The 19,444-nt window shown below is 41.4% G+C and overlaps 1 protein-coding gene across 5 annotated transcripts in view; it reads right to left on the reverse strand.

Moving 5' to 3' along the window:
• man1a2 (mannosidase, alpha, class 1A, member 2) overlaps nucleotides 1-19,444 on the reverse strand; it is a 229,315-nt gene that overhangs the window by 49,424 nt on the left and 160,447 nt on the right. For all 5 annotated transcript variants that reach the window (XM_034694710.1, XM_034694708.1, XM_034694709.1 and 2 more), the window contains exons 10-12: nucleotides 4,598-4,713; nucleotides 2,604-2,823; nucleotides 1,791-1,963 (exon numbers count right to left, since the gene is read on the reverse strand). In XM_034694710.1, the coding sequence (XP_034550601.1) occupies nucleotides 1,791-1,963; nucleotides 2,604-2,823; nucleotides 4,598-4,713 (509 nt within the window). The remainder of the gene's footprint in view (nucleotides 1-1,790; nucleotides 1,964-2,603; nucleotides 2,824-4,597; nucleotides 4,714-19,444) is intronic.

Here is a 19,444-nt window from a genome sequence, read left to right on the forward strand (position 1 = left end):
TGACGAGCAGGCCGGCTGAGATTCAGACAGAGGAGACGCGTGGAGTGGCGTGTGGAAGACGAGCTCTTTAATCCTCTGTCAGACGGAGAAGAACAGAGGAGAGCGGAGGACAGAGAGGGCTTTTCATTCCTGTTCTACCATTTATAAATCTTTCAGGTCGTAACACAAAGGCAGAATAAATAACGAACAACACCTGAGAGACTCAAAGACTCTCACATCCAGAGACACTACAGGTACAGGCCTCCGATACATCCACCCATCATGTGTGTGAATATTAAATCAATCCACAGCTGATTGTTGATTCTGGCGCCCCCTGTGGACAAAGTATATCCTTGTGTTCTTTGCTGAACTTGCATCAAGAGTTGATGGAACGACTCTCTTCAGTCTCAGAAGAAAGGAATGAAAACGGCTCCTTGTTTTCTTCGTCTGGCTTTCAAAGAAGAGACGAATGTTCGCCCATAATTACACTGAGTCTGACCTTCAGACTTAAAGTCGTCTAATAACTCAAAGATGGAGATTAAATCTGATTTTCAGCTGCAGAACAAAAAGAGCTGGATGATTAAATACTTTGTTTCCACTCTTCCTAACACAAGTCATTCCTTTACTCCTTCAAATACTCGAACAAAATAACACGACACAAACACGTATCTCAGCTTACAGCAAGAACATCCAAACATTTACAGATTCATCCATAACAAACAACATGTGACTTAATTACTTTAATGTTTCTGTCATAAAAATATGAATACAATGATTCCAGTCAGTCTGGTATTACTGCAAACCTTATTGTTGGTGTTCTGTTGACTGTCTCACTAAAGAGCTCCTTTTTCATTACTCATTTATTATGATGGGTTTCTTTAATGTCTTTAGAAAGAAAGAAGAAAGGAGAGAAAGAATAAAAGACAGACGGGAGAGAGGGAAAGAAGGAAAAGAAGAAAGAAAAGAAAGACAGAGAGAAAGATGGAAAGAAAGAAAAGAAAGACAAAGACAGTAGGAAGGAAAGAATTAAAAGAAGAAAGAAAGAATGAATGAAAGAACAAAAAGATCAAAGACAAAAAAGGAAAAAAGCACTGAAGAAAGAAAAAAGAAAGAATGTAAGAAAGAAAGAAATTAAGAAAAAGAAATAAATAAAAAGAAAAAAATGAAAGAAAGAGAGAAAGAGAGAAAAATTGAAGAAAGAAAAGAAAGAAGAAAAAAAATCAAAAGAAAGAAAGAGAAAAAAGAATTGAAGAAAAATTAAGAAAAAAGAAAAGAAAGAAAGGAAAAAGAATAAAGACAGAAGAGGGAAAGAAGAAAAGAAGAATGACAGAAAGAGAAAGAAGGGATGAAGAAGAAAGACGAAAAGACAGAAAGAAAGATTTTCTTTCCATGTGAACAAAACTGAAATATTCAAAACTATTTTTTTCTGATCTCAAGTATAAAATCTAAATAAAATCTTGATGATCAAACACAATAGTAAACAAATTTGTGCTTCTTTAATTTTTGATTTTATGAAGTCATGTTTTATTCTCATCTTGAACGAGAGCTGCTTCAGAAAACGATTCAGAGCATCCACCGTCAGCTGGTTCAGATTCTCTTTTTAACACCTGCAGCGTGTTTCAGGTCACAAACGAAGTGACTGGATGTTCACATGTTTTAAAATCCCTCTGAGGAGCAGAGTCAGAATAACCCGGAGCTGAAAACTTCTTTCTTAAATATCGAAATCATCTTCACAAACGACGATTCAAACTGTATGTTATTCGAATCACGCCTCTGTAACCTCACAGTTTATAAACGTGTGTTTCATTTACCTGCGCTGCCTCCCAGCCCCACTGCCGGTACTTGGGATCGTGGGTGAACCTCCACATGTACCAGTAAGTCTCGATGACCTCGGGCCGCAGGATGTAGTACTTCTCGTTCTGCCGCACGGCCACCGCCTCCAGACCGCTGTCGAACTTAAAGGCCTCCGGGCCGAGCTTCAGCACTGGAGGAGAGAGGAGAAGAGGGGACGGGTGTTAAGAGGGATGGAGGAGGTAAATATGAAGAGAGAGGGGGGAGGGATTGAAACAGGAAGTGAAGATGAGAGAGTGATCGAACAGGGTAACAGGAGACATGTTGCACTAACTGCTGGTTCAGGGTCAGATCTGACATGAAGGAGTGCCTACGTGAGTGTTTAGTGATAACAGCCTCCTTCTCTTTGATTTCACAGACTTTGAGTGTTTTCTGCCAATTAAGTGTGACGGCCATTAAGAGTGTGAGCGTGGAGAATCAGAGCGGCTGAAGAGGAGGTGACAGGACCGTCTCTGAGAGGATTAAACACGCCGACACACACATACAGAAACGCTTACACACGGACGTACACTCCTACTTAGTGAATGACTGCTCATTAAGGACTAACAGGCTGTTTTTAGACTGAAACTTCTTCTCTGCCCTCTCTCTCACTCTGCCTCTCTTTATCTTTGTGTACCTGCTAAAAACAACCCTCCTGGATCCTGAGACAGATGCAGGGAATTTATAATCCTATAGCTAATTACAACAGAAAGCTGCTCCTCTAACAGCCGTTAATTCGATCCAGAAATCTGCACCGTGCTGTAATCTAAACTGGTGTTTGTGTTCGTCCTCACCCGTCCTGTCGTAGGACTCGTGGCAGGTGTGTGCGATCTCGGCGCCCAGCTGCAGGTAGTGTCCCGCCTTGTCGTCGGGTGAGCCGTCGGCACCCAACGCAAACATGCCACCAGCGAAGCACGCCAGGTGGCCCATCTTCCTCTCCAGGTGGCCGTTCTTCCACTCGCCGATGAACGTCAGACCGCCGTTTGATTTGCGAACCAAGTGGCGTTCGATGGCCTGGAGAGAGGGAGAGGGAGAGGAGAGTTAACAATGAAACATGTTATTTTAGATTCATGCATTTATGGGAACCGGGAGGAGTAACACACACAAAGATTAAACTGAACATCAGGTGTGCTTGTGTAGGAGTGTACGACACATGAGGATGTGTATGCGTTTGGAGGTTTAAAGAGATAGAGTCTAAAAAAGAGGGACGGCAGGACTGTGGATGAAGGTGATGAGTTGATGAAGTGTGAAAGTATAATCAGGTTAAATGGAGTGGAAAGCACGTTGACATTGAGTGCATTGTGTCTGTCGGTGGAGAGGGTCAACAGAGGAAAAGAGTGAAGACAGAATTTAATTTCTCCTCTGCTTTGTGGGACAGTTTCATCAGGACACTAACATCTGCTTCCTGTCTCACTCTGATTAAAAACACACCTACATCTCTTTATTAAGAAGATGCTGGTTTGAAAGGGTCAGACAGGAGTGAGGCTGATGATTCTTGAGTAATGATGGGGGAAAGAAATGTGTCATGAATAAAACTGTTCCCTTGCTTTATTTAAATTTTCCTCAGTTGTCCAGATAAATAAACCACCACCTGCACGTTCTTCATATCATACGTCACTGCATGACCTCCATGCTGATTCGCTGAAGGTCAGGTTTTTCAACTCTTGTGAAAGAAGCAAGTAGAGCGTTGAACATGTTGCAAAGTTGCACGTATAACTCGCCCGACAAGAAGTTGCATCTACTCACGCCTTAACATATCAGTCACTTGCACAGATGATTTTATTTGCAACATAACTGTTGAGGATTACTAAGGTAAAGGCCTGAACATAATTTATAGACAGGATACGTTGCAAGCATAGACCAATGAACCACTCGCAGACTCTTGACTTGGGGGGTCGTGCTGTAGTGTTGTCGATGGTTAGGGTGAAGCTGTTAGTTTTGGCTAGAGTGGATCTGGAACCAATAAGAAGAATCTGTTTTATTGCTGTTGAGTTTGAGAAAGTTAAGAGAGAACCAGGATTTAGCTTCAGCCTCTGAGGCTCAAATATCAGCTTTATCAAAGGAGTCTGGTGGCTTCAGAGAGAGCGATGTATAGGCTTTCCTTAAATTAAGATAGGGTCTTACTGAGGCCTCAAAGAGGGCATCCCATGTACGGAAATACTGTCCTCCTTATAGCTGTCACTGGTTCGACTCCCAGCCTTTAAGGCTGGTTTATACTTCTGCGTTGACCCTACGCAGCAGTGGCAGACTCGGACGTGAGTACTTCATACTTGTGCAGCGATGTGTCCCATAGACGGTTGGTGCCATATTGGAAATGTTGAACTCAAACTAACTTAGTCCGAGCTAGTGTGAGGTAAAGAGGCGGGCCTTTAGTCTTTTCACTAACAGCTACAGGGTCCCCGCCTGTCAATCAAGTCAGCCATGCCCTTATTTGGGAAAAACTTGTAAGTTTAATATCTTCAAAAATAACAAGTTATAAATAGATTCACCCACTACAGTGTGTGCCAATAGAGAAATGAGCCATTCAGACCTATACAGTTTTTTGAACCAGGCTGTAAACATGTTTATTTCTGCTGTAAAGATCGTCTTCTTTGAATGGGTGTGTATGTGGTTTCCTGTGTTACTGCAGCCAGCCTCTAGTGGACACTTGAGGAACTGCAATTTTCATCACTTCTGCATGGGCTTCATATTTTAAGACCAGAGGTTGCTGCTTTAGTTTAGCCTACACCTTTTGAGTCATGCTCTTCCCTCAGTGTATTTTATTTCCTCGATCCTGTTTGCACCGTACCTCGATTGCGTCGTCGTAGGTCTTGCGAGCTTCAGTGTCGGTCTTGTCGGACATGAGCCACGCCTTCAGCAGGTACTCGTAAAAGCTGTCCCCGAGTCCACCGACTGAGGTGTGATCTAGAGAGAAAAGAGAGAGACACAGAAGGGTTAAAGAGACAAACGATAAAGCCCAAAGGATTCATTTTCCAACTTTGCCTCCAAGTCTAACATATGGCATCAGAAGCTTTCATCCAAGCCTTTGGTGTTTTTTCTCTTCCACCCTGCGATACATTGGCAGCGTGATCCCTCTCATTTCCTGTTTTATTTACACTTTCCCTGATGTGCTCACATTTCAATGTCCCCAATCCCCCCGCTGAAAGTTTGCACAGCTTTCATGGCTGTCCTCATTCGCAGGAAGAGGAGGGGACGCAGCCAGCTCCCAAATCTGATCAGACCAAGAGATAAGAGTTCTGTTCTCCAGAGGGACACGAGCACATTTGATCCCATTTTTAGTCGCACTGGTCTAAATCAGCCCTGACCTACAAAATATTACTTAGGATACATGCAGGAAAAAAAATGCACAGAGGGATTACTCTAATATGACAAATCCAAAATACTGCAAACTCTCTGAAAATGCTAAATTACTCGATCAATGTAATCGCCTGTTTGTTTGATTTTGTGCAAAATAAAATATAACCTAACTTTTTGCGATTCTGCAGAAATTTAGAGACACTTTGGACTCAGATTATGAAGTCTGACGGTTCAATTCTCCTCTTTCAGGAGGGAATATTCTGTTAATCCCTCCGAGCTCTTCTTGTTGCATGATAGCAAAAATAAACTTGGACTATAAAAGACTTATTTAGCTCTGAAGCTCAAATATTCCTCATCCTTTACATACCTCTTCAGCTTGATGTAATCGTGCCCGATATGAGAGCAGATTGCTTTGTGTCTCATCTAAAGAGATTCTTCCCCGTATGTGATTAACGTGCCTGTAGGCAAACAGAGAGATATGCAAAGAAGCGAGGGAGACGAAGAAGCCATTGGAGCGATGAATTATTCATCTTTTGTCAAAGAGAGAGAACGAAAACCTCACAAACAACCTTGGAGTCATAACTGAGGGCATAGTTAGCTGGTGTGTGTGAGTGCCTGTGAGAGCTCACGTGGGTGACTGAGTTTGTATGTCCGCCATGAAAATAAGAGGAGAGATTAAACACTTCTACATGTGGAAGTGTTCAAAGAATACAGAGGCAGAGATTTCACTTATCTGTTTGTTTATTTTCCAGATGAAAGTACAGATGTCACGAAAATAATTGAAATGGTATAAATCTCGTAAAAGTCTTGAATTTTTTGGGAGCAGAAACTTTTTAACTTTGCTAATTTTTTTGTTTTTAATCTAATTATAATCAAAAGCTTCGTCTAGAGAATGAAAACCCTTTAAGCTGTTATCCTCAGCTTGTGTAAATACAATTTCATCAGGGGGTAAGCCAACCGAGAGCACCAGAGTCTCAATATGATGGCAGCTATTAAAAGCTGATTCAGAAACTGCTGAAGAAAAAAGAGCACTGGTTTGAAACAAGCGTGCCGGATACGGCCCTGGTGGTGAGGCTTTCAGCAGTGTGTCTGCCCCCTGGTGGCTGGCTGCAGTATAGGTCAAAAAATCCGTCTCCCCCATTCATTTGAATGGGGGAGCAGTCAAACTTTAAAAAATAAATACACGTGGTACGAATGTTTCTCACATCCGTATGCTGTGGTGATATGTAGTTAGTATTTGACTGTTTTGTGTTCAAGGCCTCTTTTTTCTGAAAAGTTTCTTTTTCGTTAGTTATTAGAGTTTAAAAAACGGGGTTTTACTTCCTGTTTCCTTTGATTCACAGCCGCCGTAGAGTGAAAATTCAAAGGACACACAGCGTCGTGTGACGTTACACTGTAGGGCGGAGCTTATTACAAAGGCTTCACAGGCTCTGGCTGCACAATGGCGGCGCCCAGGAGAGGGATTTTTTGGCTTCAGCACTGTACAACGGGAAGAGGCGGAGCAACGCTGTCCATTTTTATTTACAGTCTATGATTTGAAATCATTCAGGACATCTATATAATGGAAAAGCTGACATACAAACTAAAGCTCAGAGGACATACCCGCGTCAAGAACTGGAGAAAATGGATCACATACACGGAAAGTGAGAACAACAAGTAACTGAAGTGTCTCAAAGTGACTAAGAGGGTGGACTCACACACTAGAAATGCCCCTGAAAATGTGTATGTATGTTCATGTACTGTTCTATTACTGTTTTCTAAAATGGAAACAAGCTGATTCAGGATCATAACGCTGGTTAACTTCTTTAATGAGCTTTATCTGTATTTCTTCATCTTTTCAAGAACTTTAAAGGAACCTGAAGGAACGATTTCAGGCTCATAACCAGTCCTGGAAATACACAACACTCGTTAAGAGTAACTGATTGTAACCCTGCAACTTACTGAAGGAAAAAGTGCTGTCACTCATTGTCAAATTGAAAGGGACTGTTAAAATACGGTAGGTAAACGAGAAAGAATATCTTGCACACAATGGCTGATGATCATTCGGATGTGAACCTTCTATCTGTGAAACCTTCCTTGAGGTAAAGCACAAGACTATAGGGGTGAGTTGTAGTTTATGCGCAAGAAAGCTTTATCCTAATTTAGCTTTGTTAGGCGCTAAGCTAACTCAGAGAGTCCGTCGCTGCAACTCAGGTGCAGCTCACGTTAGTTCGGCAGATCCGGCTGCTTCATCCAAACAGCCAAGGTTTTAAATCCCCACCAGCTCCACAATCTGTGAGCCGAGAAGGACCAAACAGGCTGACTGTAAGGTTTGTTGTTGAAGACATGCTTCCCTTATTAGCCACTGAGTAGTCTGCTGCTTTCAGAGAACTAAATAGCAAAATACAGCTGAGACCAGAGGAAGGGGAAATTTAGCAGAAAGAAGAAATGCTAAAGTTACTTTCAAGAGCAACCAGGTCACGAAGTCAAGCTCAGCCCAAAGGGCATCAGCTGTTCTTAACGTCAGCTCCTATCAGCTGACAGCTCAGTGATCACATCTACACATCCAATCAGCAAATAATAAAATGACTGTTTTATTTAAACTGCTCTGCCTGCCTTTTCTTGCTGCTCTCCCTGCAAACTGGAGAGTGCCCACCTACACCCCAGCTCCTCCTTGCTGCTGTGTCTGATTGGTCGTATCGTCACTGATGCTTGATCCGTTCTGTACCTCGGGGACTTTGCTGCTGCTCTCCCTGCCTCGGCTTCGAATGTATGCACGAGAAAGAGAGGGGCGGAGTGCTCTCAGAACAGAGCCATATCCCCAAATACAACTTAATACATTTAAATAATTACAAATGTTTGATTTGGCAATAAAGTCAGTCCGCATGCTTCCACTCAGAGTTTGCGTTAGATACCAGAAGACAAACAATAAGACATGAGTGCTGTTTTTTATTTAATAAACTGAGAAGAAATGGTCTGTGTGAGGGATTTTCTACATGAAAACAAGCTCATGATGGTAAAAGCTAATTTTAAGGAGTACAGGCTTTCTGAATCCAAGTGTTTTCTAGCTCATAAATAGAAGCATGTTTAGATTAAGCCTTCCAATCTTTCAAGACCTGGTGCACGCCCTGCGATAAACCCAACAGGTTTTATGAGATCCCTAACAAAACTAGCAGGTGTTTATGCAGCATCAGCAGCACTACAGCTCTCCCGATGACTCAGGCTATCTCTGGGGTGTTATGGTTTTTATTTGGCAGTCAGAGATGCATGAGTGGAAATAAAATGTTCAATAATTCCCCAGCTCCAAACGGCAGCAACACCGTTAAATCTTGGACGGAAAGGAGCACCGGACTTCGATGGATGCTGGTACGTTTTGTATTCATGTTGAGTATTTCTGTTCAGCCGGGCTCTGGCAGGTCACCAGCGCTCTTCTGGTGGCTCTGCTCCATGCCAAATTATCTTACTCGGATGGTCAAGCACTGAAGGTGGCAGGTGGGTATTTTTAAATCTCATGGCTGGTGGAAAAACAGCTTCACCTTGGTCTCGGTCACCTTGGCTGACTATGATTTTTCGTGGAGCTTTTTTAAGGCGTCTCTGGAATAATTGCAGAATCATCTTTAAGAAAAAGTCAGCTCACCAACTCTCCCTTCTTAGAAACAGACACAAGAGGCTGAATTTATCAAACTTCTTATGTTTATCCTGCTTCAACTTTCAGCTAATGGTTGGTATCTAAAATCCCAGAGATATCAGGGTTGAAACTCTGGTACTTTAAGGTGAGTTTCGGGTCTTTTAGCCCCAAGAACTACTTTCCCCTGTACTAAAAGGTTCCTGTGCCCCCATTGTTGTCTGCGTTTCAACCGCGGGCTGAAGTCCCCGGTAGATTGTGTAAATCAGGCCAGTGATGTATGGAAGAAATACAAAGTAAATACACTACACCACCAGACCAGTAGAGGGCAGTAAAACCAAGAGGAATGCCATTCATCACAGATGACACCATAGAAGCAGACGGACAGGCAGGTATCATTATGAGCAACACAACAGTTAGCCTGTTAGCATGAAGAGACTCAGCTGGTCTGTTTTAGATGGTGCTATATTTCATCACAGATGGATTCACTGAATCAACACATGAGAGGAGATAAGCACGAGTAGCAAAGACGTTTCAACACGGCTTTAAAATCCTTTTGAACTCAAAAAGCCGTGATCGCAGAGATCGGCCGGTGTTTTGGTTTAAACAGCTTCTTCTTTTGAAAAGTACACACACGTACAAAAAAGTTAGAACAAATAAAAACTAATGAAAGAAAGAGAATTCAAGTGAATCACAGATGGAAAAAACTGACTCTGAATGGTTTTTGGAAAAAATTTGACAAGAAAAATTTTGAAAAAAAAAATTTGAAAAAAAAAATTTGAGAAAAAAAATTTGAAAAAAAAATTTTGGAAAAAAAATTTGACAAAAAAAAATTTGAGAAAAAATTTGACATGAAAATTTTTCAAAAAAAAAAGACAAAAAAAAAGTTTTTGACAAAAAAAAATGTTACAAAAAAAATGTTACAAAAGAAATTTTGACAAAAAAAATTTTGACAAAGAAAAATTTGACAAAAAAATTTTGACAAAAAAATTTTTGACAAAAAATTTTTTGACAATTTTTTTTTTGAAAAAACCAAATTTTTGAAAAACAAAAAAGTTTTGAAAAAAAAGTCATAGATGTGTGTGATGTTAGGGGGGAGATTAACTACCCTTGAACTAAATTTAGACCCTGGGTCCACCGGTCGAAAAGCACGTAGTTCAGGGGTAAAGTTCCTCCGGTCGAAAAGCGCCTTTAGTTTACTTTGAGATGGTTTGCACACCCAAACAGGACGCCTCCATAAGAAATACAGAAGCCCATCCAGAAAATGCAAATTCCGCAAAAATGATAGCGACCTCTCTCCATTATCCATCAATGTTAGAATCATTTATAACACAAAAATGCTCCAAGCCTCTGAAATATAATGATTCTCTGCTTTTCTCTCCTCAACTCTCTGAGCTTGATAGTGAAAGTCTGCTCAATGACTGCTCATCAGAGTGAAAGCACTTGATTCAAACATACACCCTGATGTTTCACAGAGAGAGGACACAAACAAGTAAGAGAGGAGTCACTGGAATTTAGAAATGCAGCATCCAGCCAGATAAAGCAAACAGCATCACCGTCAGCTGAACGTAAAGAGGTAAAAACAAAGATTAAAACATGAAAAGGAAGATAAAGCACTCCTTCCAGATCCGTTTAATCTTTTTTTCTGGTTCTGCCTCGTTCCTTCACCTCTCTCTGTTCCACAGTCACCTCTAACACTCTTTCAACTTAGCATCCACCCACACACACTCCCCCGACTTCTCCATTATTTTTCTGCCAATCACAGGATCAGGGTCAGGCAGGGAGCAGCTGTCAGTCAGAGGCAGGGTGTGCAGAGGAGGTGGCTTCAGATGTGCAAAAACAGAAGACGGAGAAATGTATGAACACGAGTGGACATCTATAAGAAGCTTCACACACGCTCTGCAGCTTTACAGGTCCGGGGTAAAGACAGCTGAGGAACACAAACACATCTGTGTTCATATGATGAGTAACAGTTTAACTCTTTCTGTGCAGGGAGGAACACAACACTCAGGTCGGACATGTTTCAGATTCTCCTCTCTCCATTGTAGTGAGTTATTTTGATCCATGACAAACCATTGCACATCATTTGTCAGACCAGGAACTTTGTTATAGTTCTAGGAACTCTAGGAACCCTTCTCCTTTTTTAACAGATTCTGCACGACAGGAAGTATGAAGTATTTTAGTTCCTAGAACCTTGTTTGGAAGAACCTTCTGAGAGTAGGTACTCTCTCAGAGGGACTTTGAGTAATGCAAGTGCCAAACACAAGAGCTAATTCAGTACCACCAACCGCCATTTTTAAGTCCCACAGGAAATGTTAGCAAAACATCAGTAAATAGAATTAGCTAAAAGCTCTTAAAATCCATAAAAAATATAGAAAAAACATTAAAAAAAATTCTAAAAATGAAGTCCAGACTTGTCCAGAAGTGTTTTCTGCTAGCTCGCCACACTCGAAGTTGAGGAAACTCAAACAAGACTACCAAAAAAATAGCAGACCACAACAACCAAAGAAGCGGCGTCTCTGATCCGGCAGGTCAGAGTCCTCTGGATCAGATACACAAGACTTCTATGTTTCCCGGATCCTGGAGCACAATGCAACAATCTCAACAGAGCAGATTTGTGGTTGATGGTTGACCAAATTATGTTCCATCACGGCACTGGATCTGATAGGTTTCTATTCTAGTCATTGTGTTAACTTCCACTGGATGCACTCCGTTGCGTCTCGGCTACATCTCTGATCCGGCAGGTTGGAACGCAACAGATCAGATACACAAGACTTCTATTTTTGCAGGATGCCGGAGCACGACGCATCAATCTCAACAGAGCAGATGGAGCGGGACAGGAAGTCAGGCACCAAACACCAACACTCTGTGTTATCACCAGATCGTATTTCACTTAACTACAACAACAAACCGTCATGATGAGCGGAGCCAGGCCTGGAGTCAACAGGTCAGAGGTTTTCAGAGGACCAGAAAGACAACATGGATGAGGAGAGGAGGAGGAGGAGAATCCTTGATTCAGTGATTACAGAGGGAAAACCTCGGTCACATGACTCCAGCTGGACTGCAGCAGATCGGAGACGGACCAGACATGGATCTGGTGAAAGTTTGACGTAAGGGACATATCCGCCATCACGTTAGCCCTACGAATGCAGACGGAAAAATGTTCCCATATTCCCTTGTAGATAGTTCCTCTTCTGAAAGTCCTCAGAACTGATTCGTCTGTAAACACCAACCGTCCAAACTTGCATGTTTCAGTGGGAGCTCACTTTTTAGAATCATTCTTAAAATGAAACGCTAAATCTTATGTGACAGATCAAAAGGGGTTTGTGGTCTTGTGAAAAAGGCACAGGTAAACAAATCAATACAGCAGGACTGTAGTGAGGTTGAATATCTTTCAACGATCAAGATGCAGTTTAAAGAAGTTAAGAATGCTCCTGCCTTTAGGCCAGAAAAATGGCGACAACAATGAGAAGTCTGACAAGAAAAAAAAAGCTCTTATTAGGGGTGACCCCAAATAGTGGAATATTGGACGATTCGTTCTAACGAGCCTTAGTCGACTGCCAATCTCATAGTCGAATATTTGCATATGAAACGTGGATCATTCCATTCAAACCATGGGGGTGCTCAATGTCTAATTTTACATTATTTTCCTGTTTCCCTTAAAAATAGTGTCTCATATATCCTATTTTGATATAAATATAGACTTATTTAATGTAATTCTGAGAACAGCTCTTGAAGTGTTAAATCTCCTTAAAGTGGTAATTAAATCTCCCCTGGTAATTAAAGGTGGACTCTCCCCTTCAGTGGGACCTGTGGAGCAGACGTACCTCAGCTGGCCTTTAAATCTTTCTACGTTCATGGCAGCTCAAAATGTCAGGAAATAAAACTTCAGTTGATCCTAAAAACTAGTGATGAAGATGAGGAGCAGCTTCATGAAGAGGGCTGTGAGATCAAGGATTACCGGACCACACAAAAACTGTACGGGGCCAAAAGAACCAGGAGGGATACCCAAAGCTGTCTGAAGCCTCAAAAACAATCCACAGCATCCCATCCACCTCCACACCATCAGAGAGGATATTCTCAAAGACAGGATTTACAGTCAACAAAGACAGGAGCGCACTTCTGCCCGTACACACGATGGTTTTCCTCACGTACAGTTTGAAAAGACTCAAGCGGACAAAGACGAGATGAAAGACTGTTTTAAAAGGTTCTGTTAAGAGATTTAAAAACCCTTTAGCTGGTTCAGGTTTGATTTTGAACATTATACAAATGTTTAGTCTTAAGTTGGACAAACTACCCTCTGCAGTGCTGCTCTCTGCTGTGTGAACACTGTCTCTCCTTCATCACCTCGTTGTTTTTGTAATATAGATTTAAAAAATCTAAGTTTTATGCTCATAATATTCTGTTGTCCCTTTGACTTTAAGCTATGAGTCTCTTAATTGTAAAGGGTTATGTGTAATATTGTCATGCGGTCACCATCATGCAGACTTTGGGTCAATAAGGAAAAACCACAAACATTCCACTATTCATCCACTATGGGCAAAATCTGATGATCAGATTCGACTAAGCAAATCCTTAGTCGGGCTCACCCCTAGCTCTTATCATACATCACTGTGATGGACTAAAGTGTGCCTTGATTTGTCAAACACATTAGCTATCTAAACATCTTCTAACACGGTCATTAAACCTCACTTATGTCCATTAACTGTTGGAGCAGTGGACAGAGAGTTCTAGTTTCTGAGGTGAAGCAATTAAGGAGTGACTCTAGCCCTGCAGGGGAGGGCTTTTAACCTGCCAGCAGGGGGCGCCGCCAGAAGTTTAATTGTACATCAGCAGGAGAGAAAACACTTTTCATGTGATTTAATGAGTCTAGTGTTTATCAAGTCTTCTTTAAAAGAGGGAGGGAGTTAGAAAGGCCAGAAGGAGCATAAAGCTCCGGGCTGCACGTGAGCAAAGATCTATCTCTGTTTCACTAAGACTTTAATCTGCTGCATGGAAATCTAGGTTTGTATGTTTGAGCAGAGTATCAGTGAGTTGGTAAAAAGCAGAGGTAGTGGGAGGTGTGTGTGTGTGTGTGTGTGTGAGTGTAGGCAGTGTTTTACTCAGGGCAGGAGTGTGTGGTTTTGAGCTTGTCAATCACAGCAGGATCTCATTAAGACAGAAACACTCAGCCTCATTCCTCATTAGTCGGTCTTAAGTACCGTCTCCACACCTTCACTCACACACTCACACACACACATGCAAATTTCAAACACAGAAACACTCACACATGCTTCTTCCCCCTTTTCAGAAACTACACACACTCGCTCATACATCTCACCCGATGCCAACAACTCTGCACGCTGAAATGTTCATTATTCAACTCTTTCCAAACGCCCACACTTCCAGGTGAAGGAACACACTCTCCTTTTTAAAACCTATTAATTTTGAAGGATTATATTTGTGTATGAAAACATCCAAACACTACTTGTTTACGTCCCACAGCAGCAGCAGACAGATTCCAGCTCCTGGTTTATGTTTGTTTGCGCCGTGACACTCTAAACCTCGCTCTAAATGTCGCCGTAATGAATCCAAATGGATGTGGCGTGTCCTGGTTTGACTCCGCTGCAGTTACAGGTGTTTAGAATATGCAGATAACAGCAGCAGCAGCAGCAGCGCCACGTTTCCTCCGCTGTGTATTTATCTGAAAGGAGACTTTGAATGTGTTGTAATTTTCTGCCTCTCTGAATCTGTAAACGGTAATGACGGTATCACGGCGGTGAGCAGACACCGTGGAGCGGGAGGGTTGTTCCTTTATTGATCATTGTGTGGTTGATAATGACATGATTGTGAGACGAGTCATGTCATCATGTTTTTGTTTCTTTATAAGTCTGAAGTCATGTCTCTCTCTTTAAATCTCTGATAATGACTGTTAGCTGTAAACCTCCACTCACTTAGTCAGACTGAAATTAATCTGCTAAATTCTTATCTGCTCCATGAACGCACAGATACATCAAAACATGCTGATACTCCTGCTTGGGAATAATTTATAATTCATCAATGGCAGTAACTGTAATTGATCAATTTAAGTGTGTTTGTATGAAAAACCATGAGCTGAATGTTGTTCCAAGTCTGTTTAGAGATAGTCATAATTTATATCATATTATTTTGCTGCTTTTCTGTTTGTGCATTTCATCTCTGTTGTCAAAAGCACATTAGTGTTTGGCTGTGAGAACTGAAAACTGCTTCTTCCAGTGTGTGTGATCGTAAAGCTTAAAGAGCTTTTAAAGGTGACATATCACGCTTTTTTCATCAACATATATTGGTCTAAGAGGTCCCCAAAACATGTCTTTAAAGTTTATGCTCAAAAAAACACTTTGAAATCAGATTCTGGTCTGCCTGGAAAGCCCTCTTCTTCAGTCCTCCTCAGAACACTCTGTTTTCCCTCTGACCACGCCCCCTCCGGAAGTGGATGTGCCTCGGCTCTCCAGCACGTTGATCTAATGTTTACATGTTGGCTGAATATACACGGCTGCTCAGAGATCACGTTACTTCAACCCTCTGAATCTGATCCAGAATCTGATCCTGACGGAGAGGCGCCTGCAGCAGGACCTTTCTGAACCATTGGTCACAGATTTAGTGTTTCTTGTTGTTTTATTTGTCAGTATGTCGACGTGTGTCTTGGTACACAGCTACAGCTACAGCTACGAACATATAGCTATGTGGCTATGCTAATTAGCGCTAGCACTTATCCATGACAAATAAAAATCATCCACTAGATCTTCAAATCTGCAGACGTGGGGAGTAAAACCGACCTTTGTGTTTATTAAGACAGCCTACAACTAGCATGCCTCCCTCCTAAGCTCCTTGTTAGCACACGTGTGCAGGGAATGAAAAACGGAGGAGGGATTCAGTATTATTTTATACAGTCTATGGGCTGAACAAGCTCCGAGCTCTGACTCCGTGACAGACCAGACCGACAGACCAAAAACACCGAAGTCTGCAACGGCTGGTTTCAGCACACATTTACAGAAAGGTGGAGAAATCAGAACAGGGGCAGTATGGATTCTTTTCATTCTCGGGGGGTTTGTAGACAGGGACACAGATTTCAGGTAGAGAACCATTAAAAAGTCAATTTTGCATGATATGTCACCTTTAAAGCATTGATTTAAAATGTAAACGAAGGGTGAATTAAAGGTAGTTTTGTGACTCAAATTATTGAATTTTCACTCATTTAAATGTTGTGTGATAAAGGCATACTGTTTTTATAATAAAAACATTTATGGAGCGGGACAGGAAGTCAGGTTTCACCAAAACAAAATGAAAACATCCGGTTAATTTTCAGAATAAAACACTCTGTGTTATCACCAGATCTGCATTAAAAAAATATATCAATGCAGCAGAGACACTAAAAAAGCATCATAACATGTGTGACACTGAAAATTGATTTTCCAGAGCGTCTTTCTAAAGATATTAAAATACTGAAACCATTAGAGCTTCATTTACACGTGATCACATTTTATGTAAATGTGAAAACGTTATTTTAAAAGGAAGTCAATGTGTTTAATTTATCAATACTGCAAGTTAGAATAGCTTGCTATATAAAAAAAGAGGTCTTAAGAAGTCTTGAAATCAAAGTCGACCTATATAATGATCGTTACGGTAACAGCAATTAATTAAAAACATTCAGCCCTGATTTTCTCAATCTGTAAATTCCTGATTCAGCCTCTCTCCTTGCTGTTTGTTAAAATTCGTTATGACAATAATCTTTGATTTTCTGCTCTGACTCTTCCCGTTTCTTAAGATCCTCCACGGAGACTGGATCTGAACAATCTGTATTAACATGCCTGAATAAATACTATAAAACATAACTTAAATTCTATTGTCTCAACAGTTTGTTACCAGATGGGAGTCTGATGTCGGCGGTCGTTGTTAAGCCCCATCTGTGATTAGAGCGCTCCCTTTGGGACTCAGGGACCCGGTTTACAAAAAGGACTGCTGAGGGAACGAGACGAGTCTCTGCCGTAACACTTCACAGTCTGGCATTTCGGTCTTCATCGCAGCTTGACCCACAAAATCACACAACAGGTTACCCTTCAGCTCCAAAAAAAAGGTCCATACAGAAGTAACTTTCCCCTGAGTGTAAGAAATTTGTCATGCTCTTATTTGTGTAATTGAGGAGTCTGAACTTCCTCTTGTCACCATATCACCAGGGGATTATAGTCCCATACAAACACTGAGTAAATGCATTGAACAAATCAATGACTGGACGAGCCAGAACTTTCTTCAGTTAAACAAAGAAAAAACTGAAATGATTGTTTTTGGAGGAAGAAAGGTTAAAGGTTACTGCTCAGCTCCAATCTGCAATGATGAAATGTTCAAACCAAGCCAGAAACCTTGGTGTAGTCATAGACTCAGACCTTAATTTCAGCAGCCACTTTAAGACCATTACAAAGTCAGCCTATTATCACCTTAAGAATATATCAAGGATTAAAGGACTTATGTCTCAGCAGGATGCAGAAAAACTGGTCCATGCATTTATCTTTAGCAGACTAGACTACTGTAACGGGGTCCTTACAGGACTCCCATAAAAGTCCATCAGACAACTGCAGCTCATACAGAATGCTGCTGCTCGAGTCCTAACAAGGACCAAAAAAGTAGACCACATTACTCCAGTTCTTAGATCTCTACACTGGCTTCCTGTCTGTCAGAGAATAGACTTTAAAATCCTGCTGATGGTTTATAAAGCTCTGTATGGTTTAGGCCCAAAATACATTGCTGATCTGCTACTACTTTATGAACCACCTCGACCTCTGAGGTCATCAGATACTGGTCTTCTTTCAGTCCCTAGAGTCAGAAGGAAACATGGTGAAGCAGCGTTCAGTCATTATGCACCACATATCTGGAACACACTCCCTGAAAGCTGCAGGTCTGCTCCAACTCTCACCTCTTTTAAATCAAAGACTAAGACTTTTTTATTTGCCACTGCCTTCCTATCTTAGATTATTTTAACCCACTTTAAATTAAAATTTTAATGTAATTTTTAATATATTTCTAATTTTCCTTTTCTTTTCTGTTTTATGTGTTATTGTATGCCTGTCTGAATGTCTCCAATGCTTTTAATGTTTTAATGTAAAGCACATTGAGTTGCCCTCGTGTATGAAATGCGCTATACAAATAAAGCTGCCTTGCCTTGCCTTGCCTTGCCTTGCCTTGCCTTGCCTTGCCTTGCCTTGCCTTGCCTTGCCTTGCCTTGCCTTGCCTTGCCTTGCCTTGCCTTGCCTTGCCTTGCCTTGCCTTGCCTTGCCTTGCCTTGCCTTGCCTTGTCTTGCCTTGTCTTGCCTTGTCTTTCTGCTTAACACCTACAAAATATCTACAAAGGCAAAGGGTCCTAAGATTGAAAATTTAACTCATTGCTCAGTAAAAACAGCAGAAAATGGAGGGATGAAGAGGTAGAAAATCATTCCACTCTAGCATCTCTGCTTTCTAACTTGTTATTCTGCAGGATTTTATGGACGTTCAAGGTCATTTCTGCAGCGAGCCCCCTGGATTTTCACATTAATTACATTCCTCTCACCTCTCGCTCCCTCTCCCTCTAACTGTATCGTTCAGCCTCTTCAAGCATCACTCAGGGGGCACAACAGCAGGTCAGGTTGTTATTCAGCAGCTCTAAGCTTTAATTAAACCGGCGCTGCTCAGCTGACGTGGTTAAACCAACAAGGAGGAGTGGCAGCTAATTATGTGTTCAGGTTGAAGATCGCAGAACATTAAAATGTAAGTAGATCAGGAGATGTGTAGGATGGTGTGATGCATGTGCAGAGATACTGTTCGTGTTTCAGACTCCAGTGAGAAGACTCTGTGTCTTTTATAAGTGAGGAAAACTGTGAAACAATGATTAATGGTTAATTCAGTTTATCCTTCAAATAGAAAAACAAAAGACCAATAAACTTAAGAGGATTTCAATTAATTAGACTTAAGTAGCAGCCTCCTCACTGGACAACCCCTCTCCAATAAAAACTTTAGGGACTACATCTTAACTTGCTTTATTCTTGTTTTTAATGTTCTTATAAAAGTGTCTGTTTGTTCTGAAGGGGAGAGGATAATCTGGCCCCACAGCTCAGTCCACAGCCTTTCATTAACAGACACTGATTATAACACATCATTACTTTATGCAGTGTTTTAACTAGCTCAAAGAATATTTACCATAATGACCAGAATACAAGAATATGAAAAAAGTTACTGTCTTTACTTCAGTGAAGGTGGGCAGCACTGCTCACTTGTGAAGCAGGTGCCACTCACAACTACAACACCAGAGGGATGAAGGATGGAGAGCTAGGCCCATAGACTGTCTAATAAATGGACGTAGTACCCATGACGTCACACATCTGATCCTGAGCGCTGTTTTGAAGACAATCGTCAGTGGCAGCCATATTGGAAATTCTGAACTCCCCCTAACTTCGTCCGAGTTAGTGTGAGGTAAAGAGGCGGGCCTTTAGCCTTTTCGCTAACAGCTACAGGATGCCCGCCTGTCAATCAAGTCAGTCATGCCCTTATTTGGGCAAAACTCATACAAATTTGGGCAAAAATTACTTCCTGTACAGTGTGTGCCGATAGATGAATTAGCCACTCAGACCTGAACTGTTTTTTGTACCAGGCTGTAAACATGTTTATTTCTGCTGTAAAGATCGTCTTCTTTGAATGGGTGTGTATGTGGTTTCCTGTGTTTCTGCAGCCAGCCTCTAGTGGAGGCTCCAT

The sequence above is a fragment of the Notolabrus celidotus genome, chromosome 10, assembly GCF_009762535.1.
Source record: "Notolabrus celidotus isolate fNotCel1 chromosome 10, fNotCel1.pri, whole genome shotgun sequence".
In the NCBI taxonomy this organism is placed as follows: domain Eukaryota; kingdom Metazoa; phylum Chordata; class Actinopteri; order Labriformes; family Labridae; genus Notolabrus; species Notolabrus celidotus.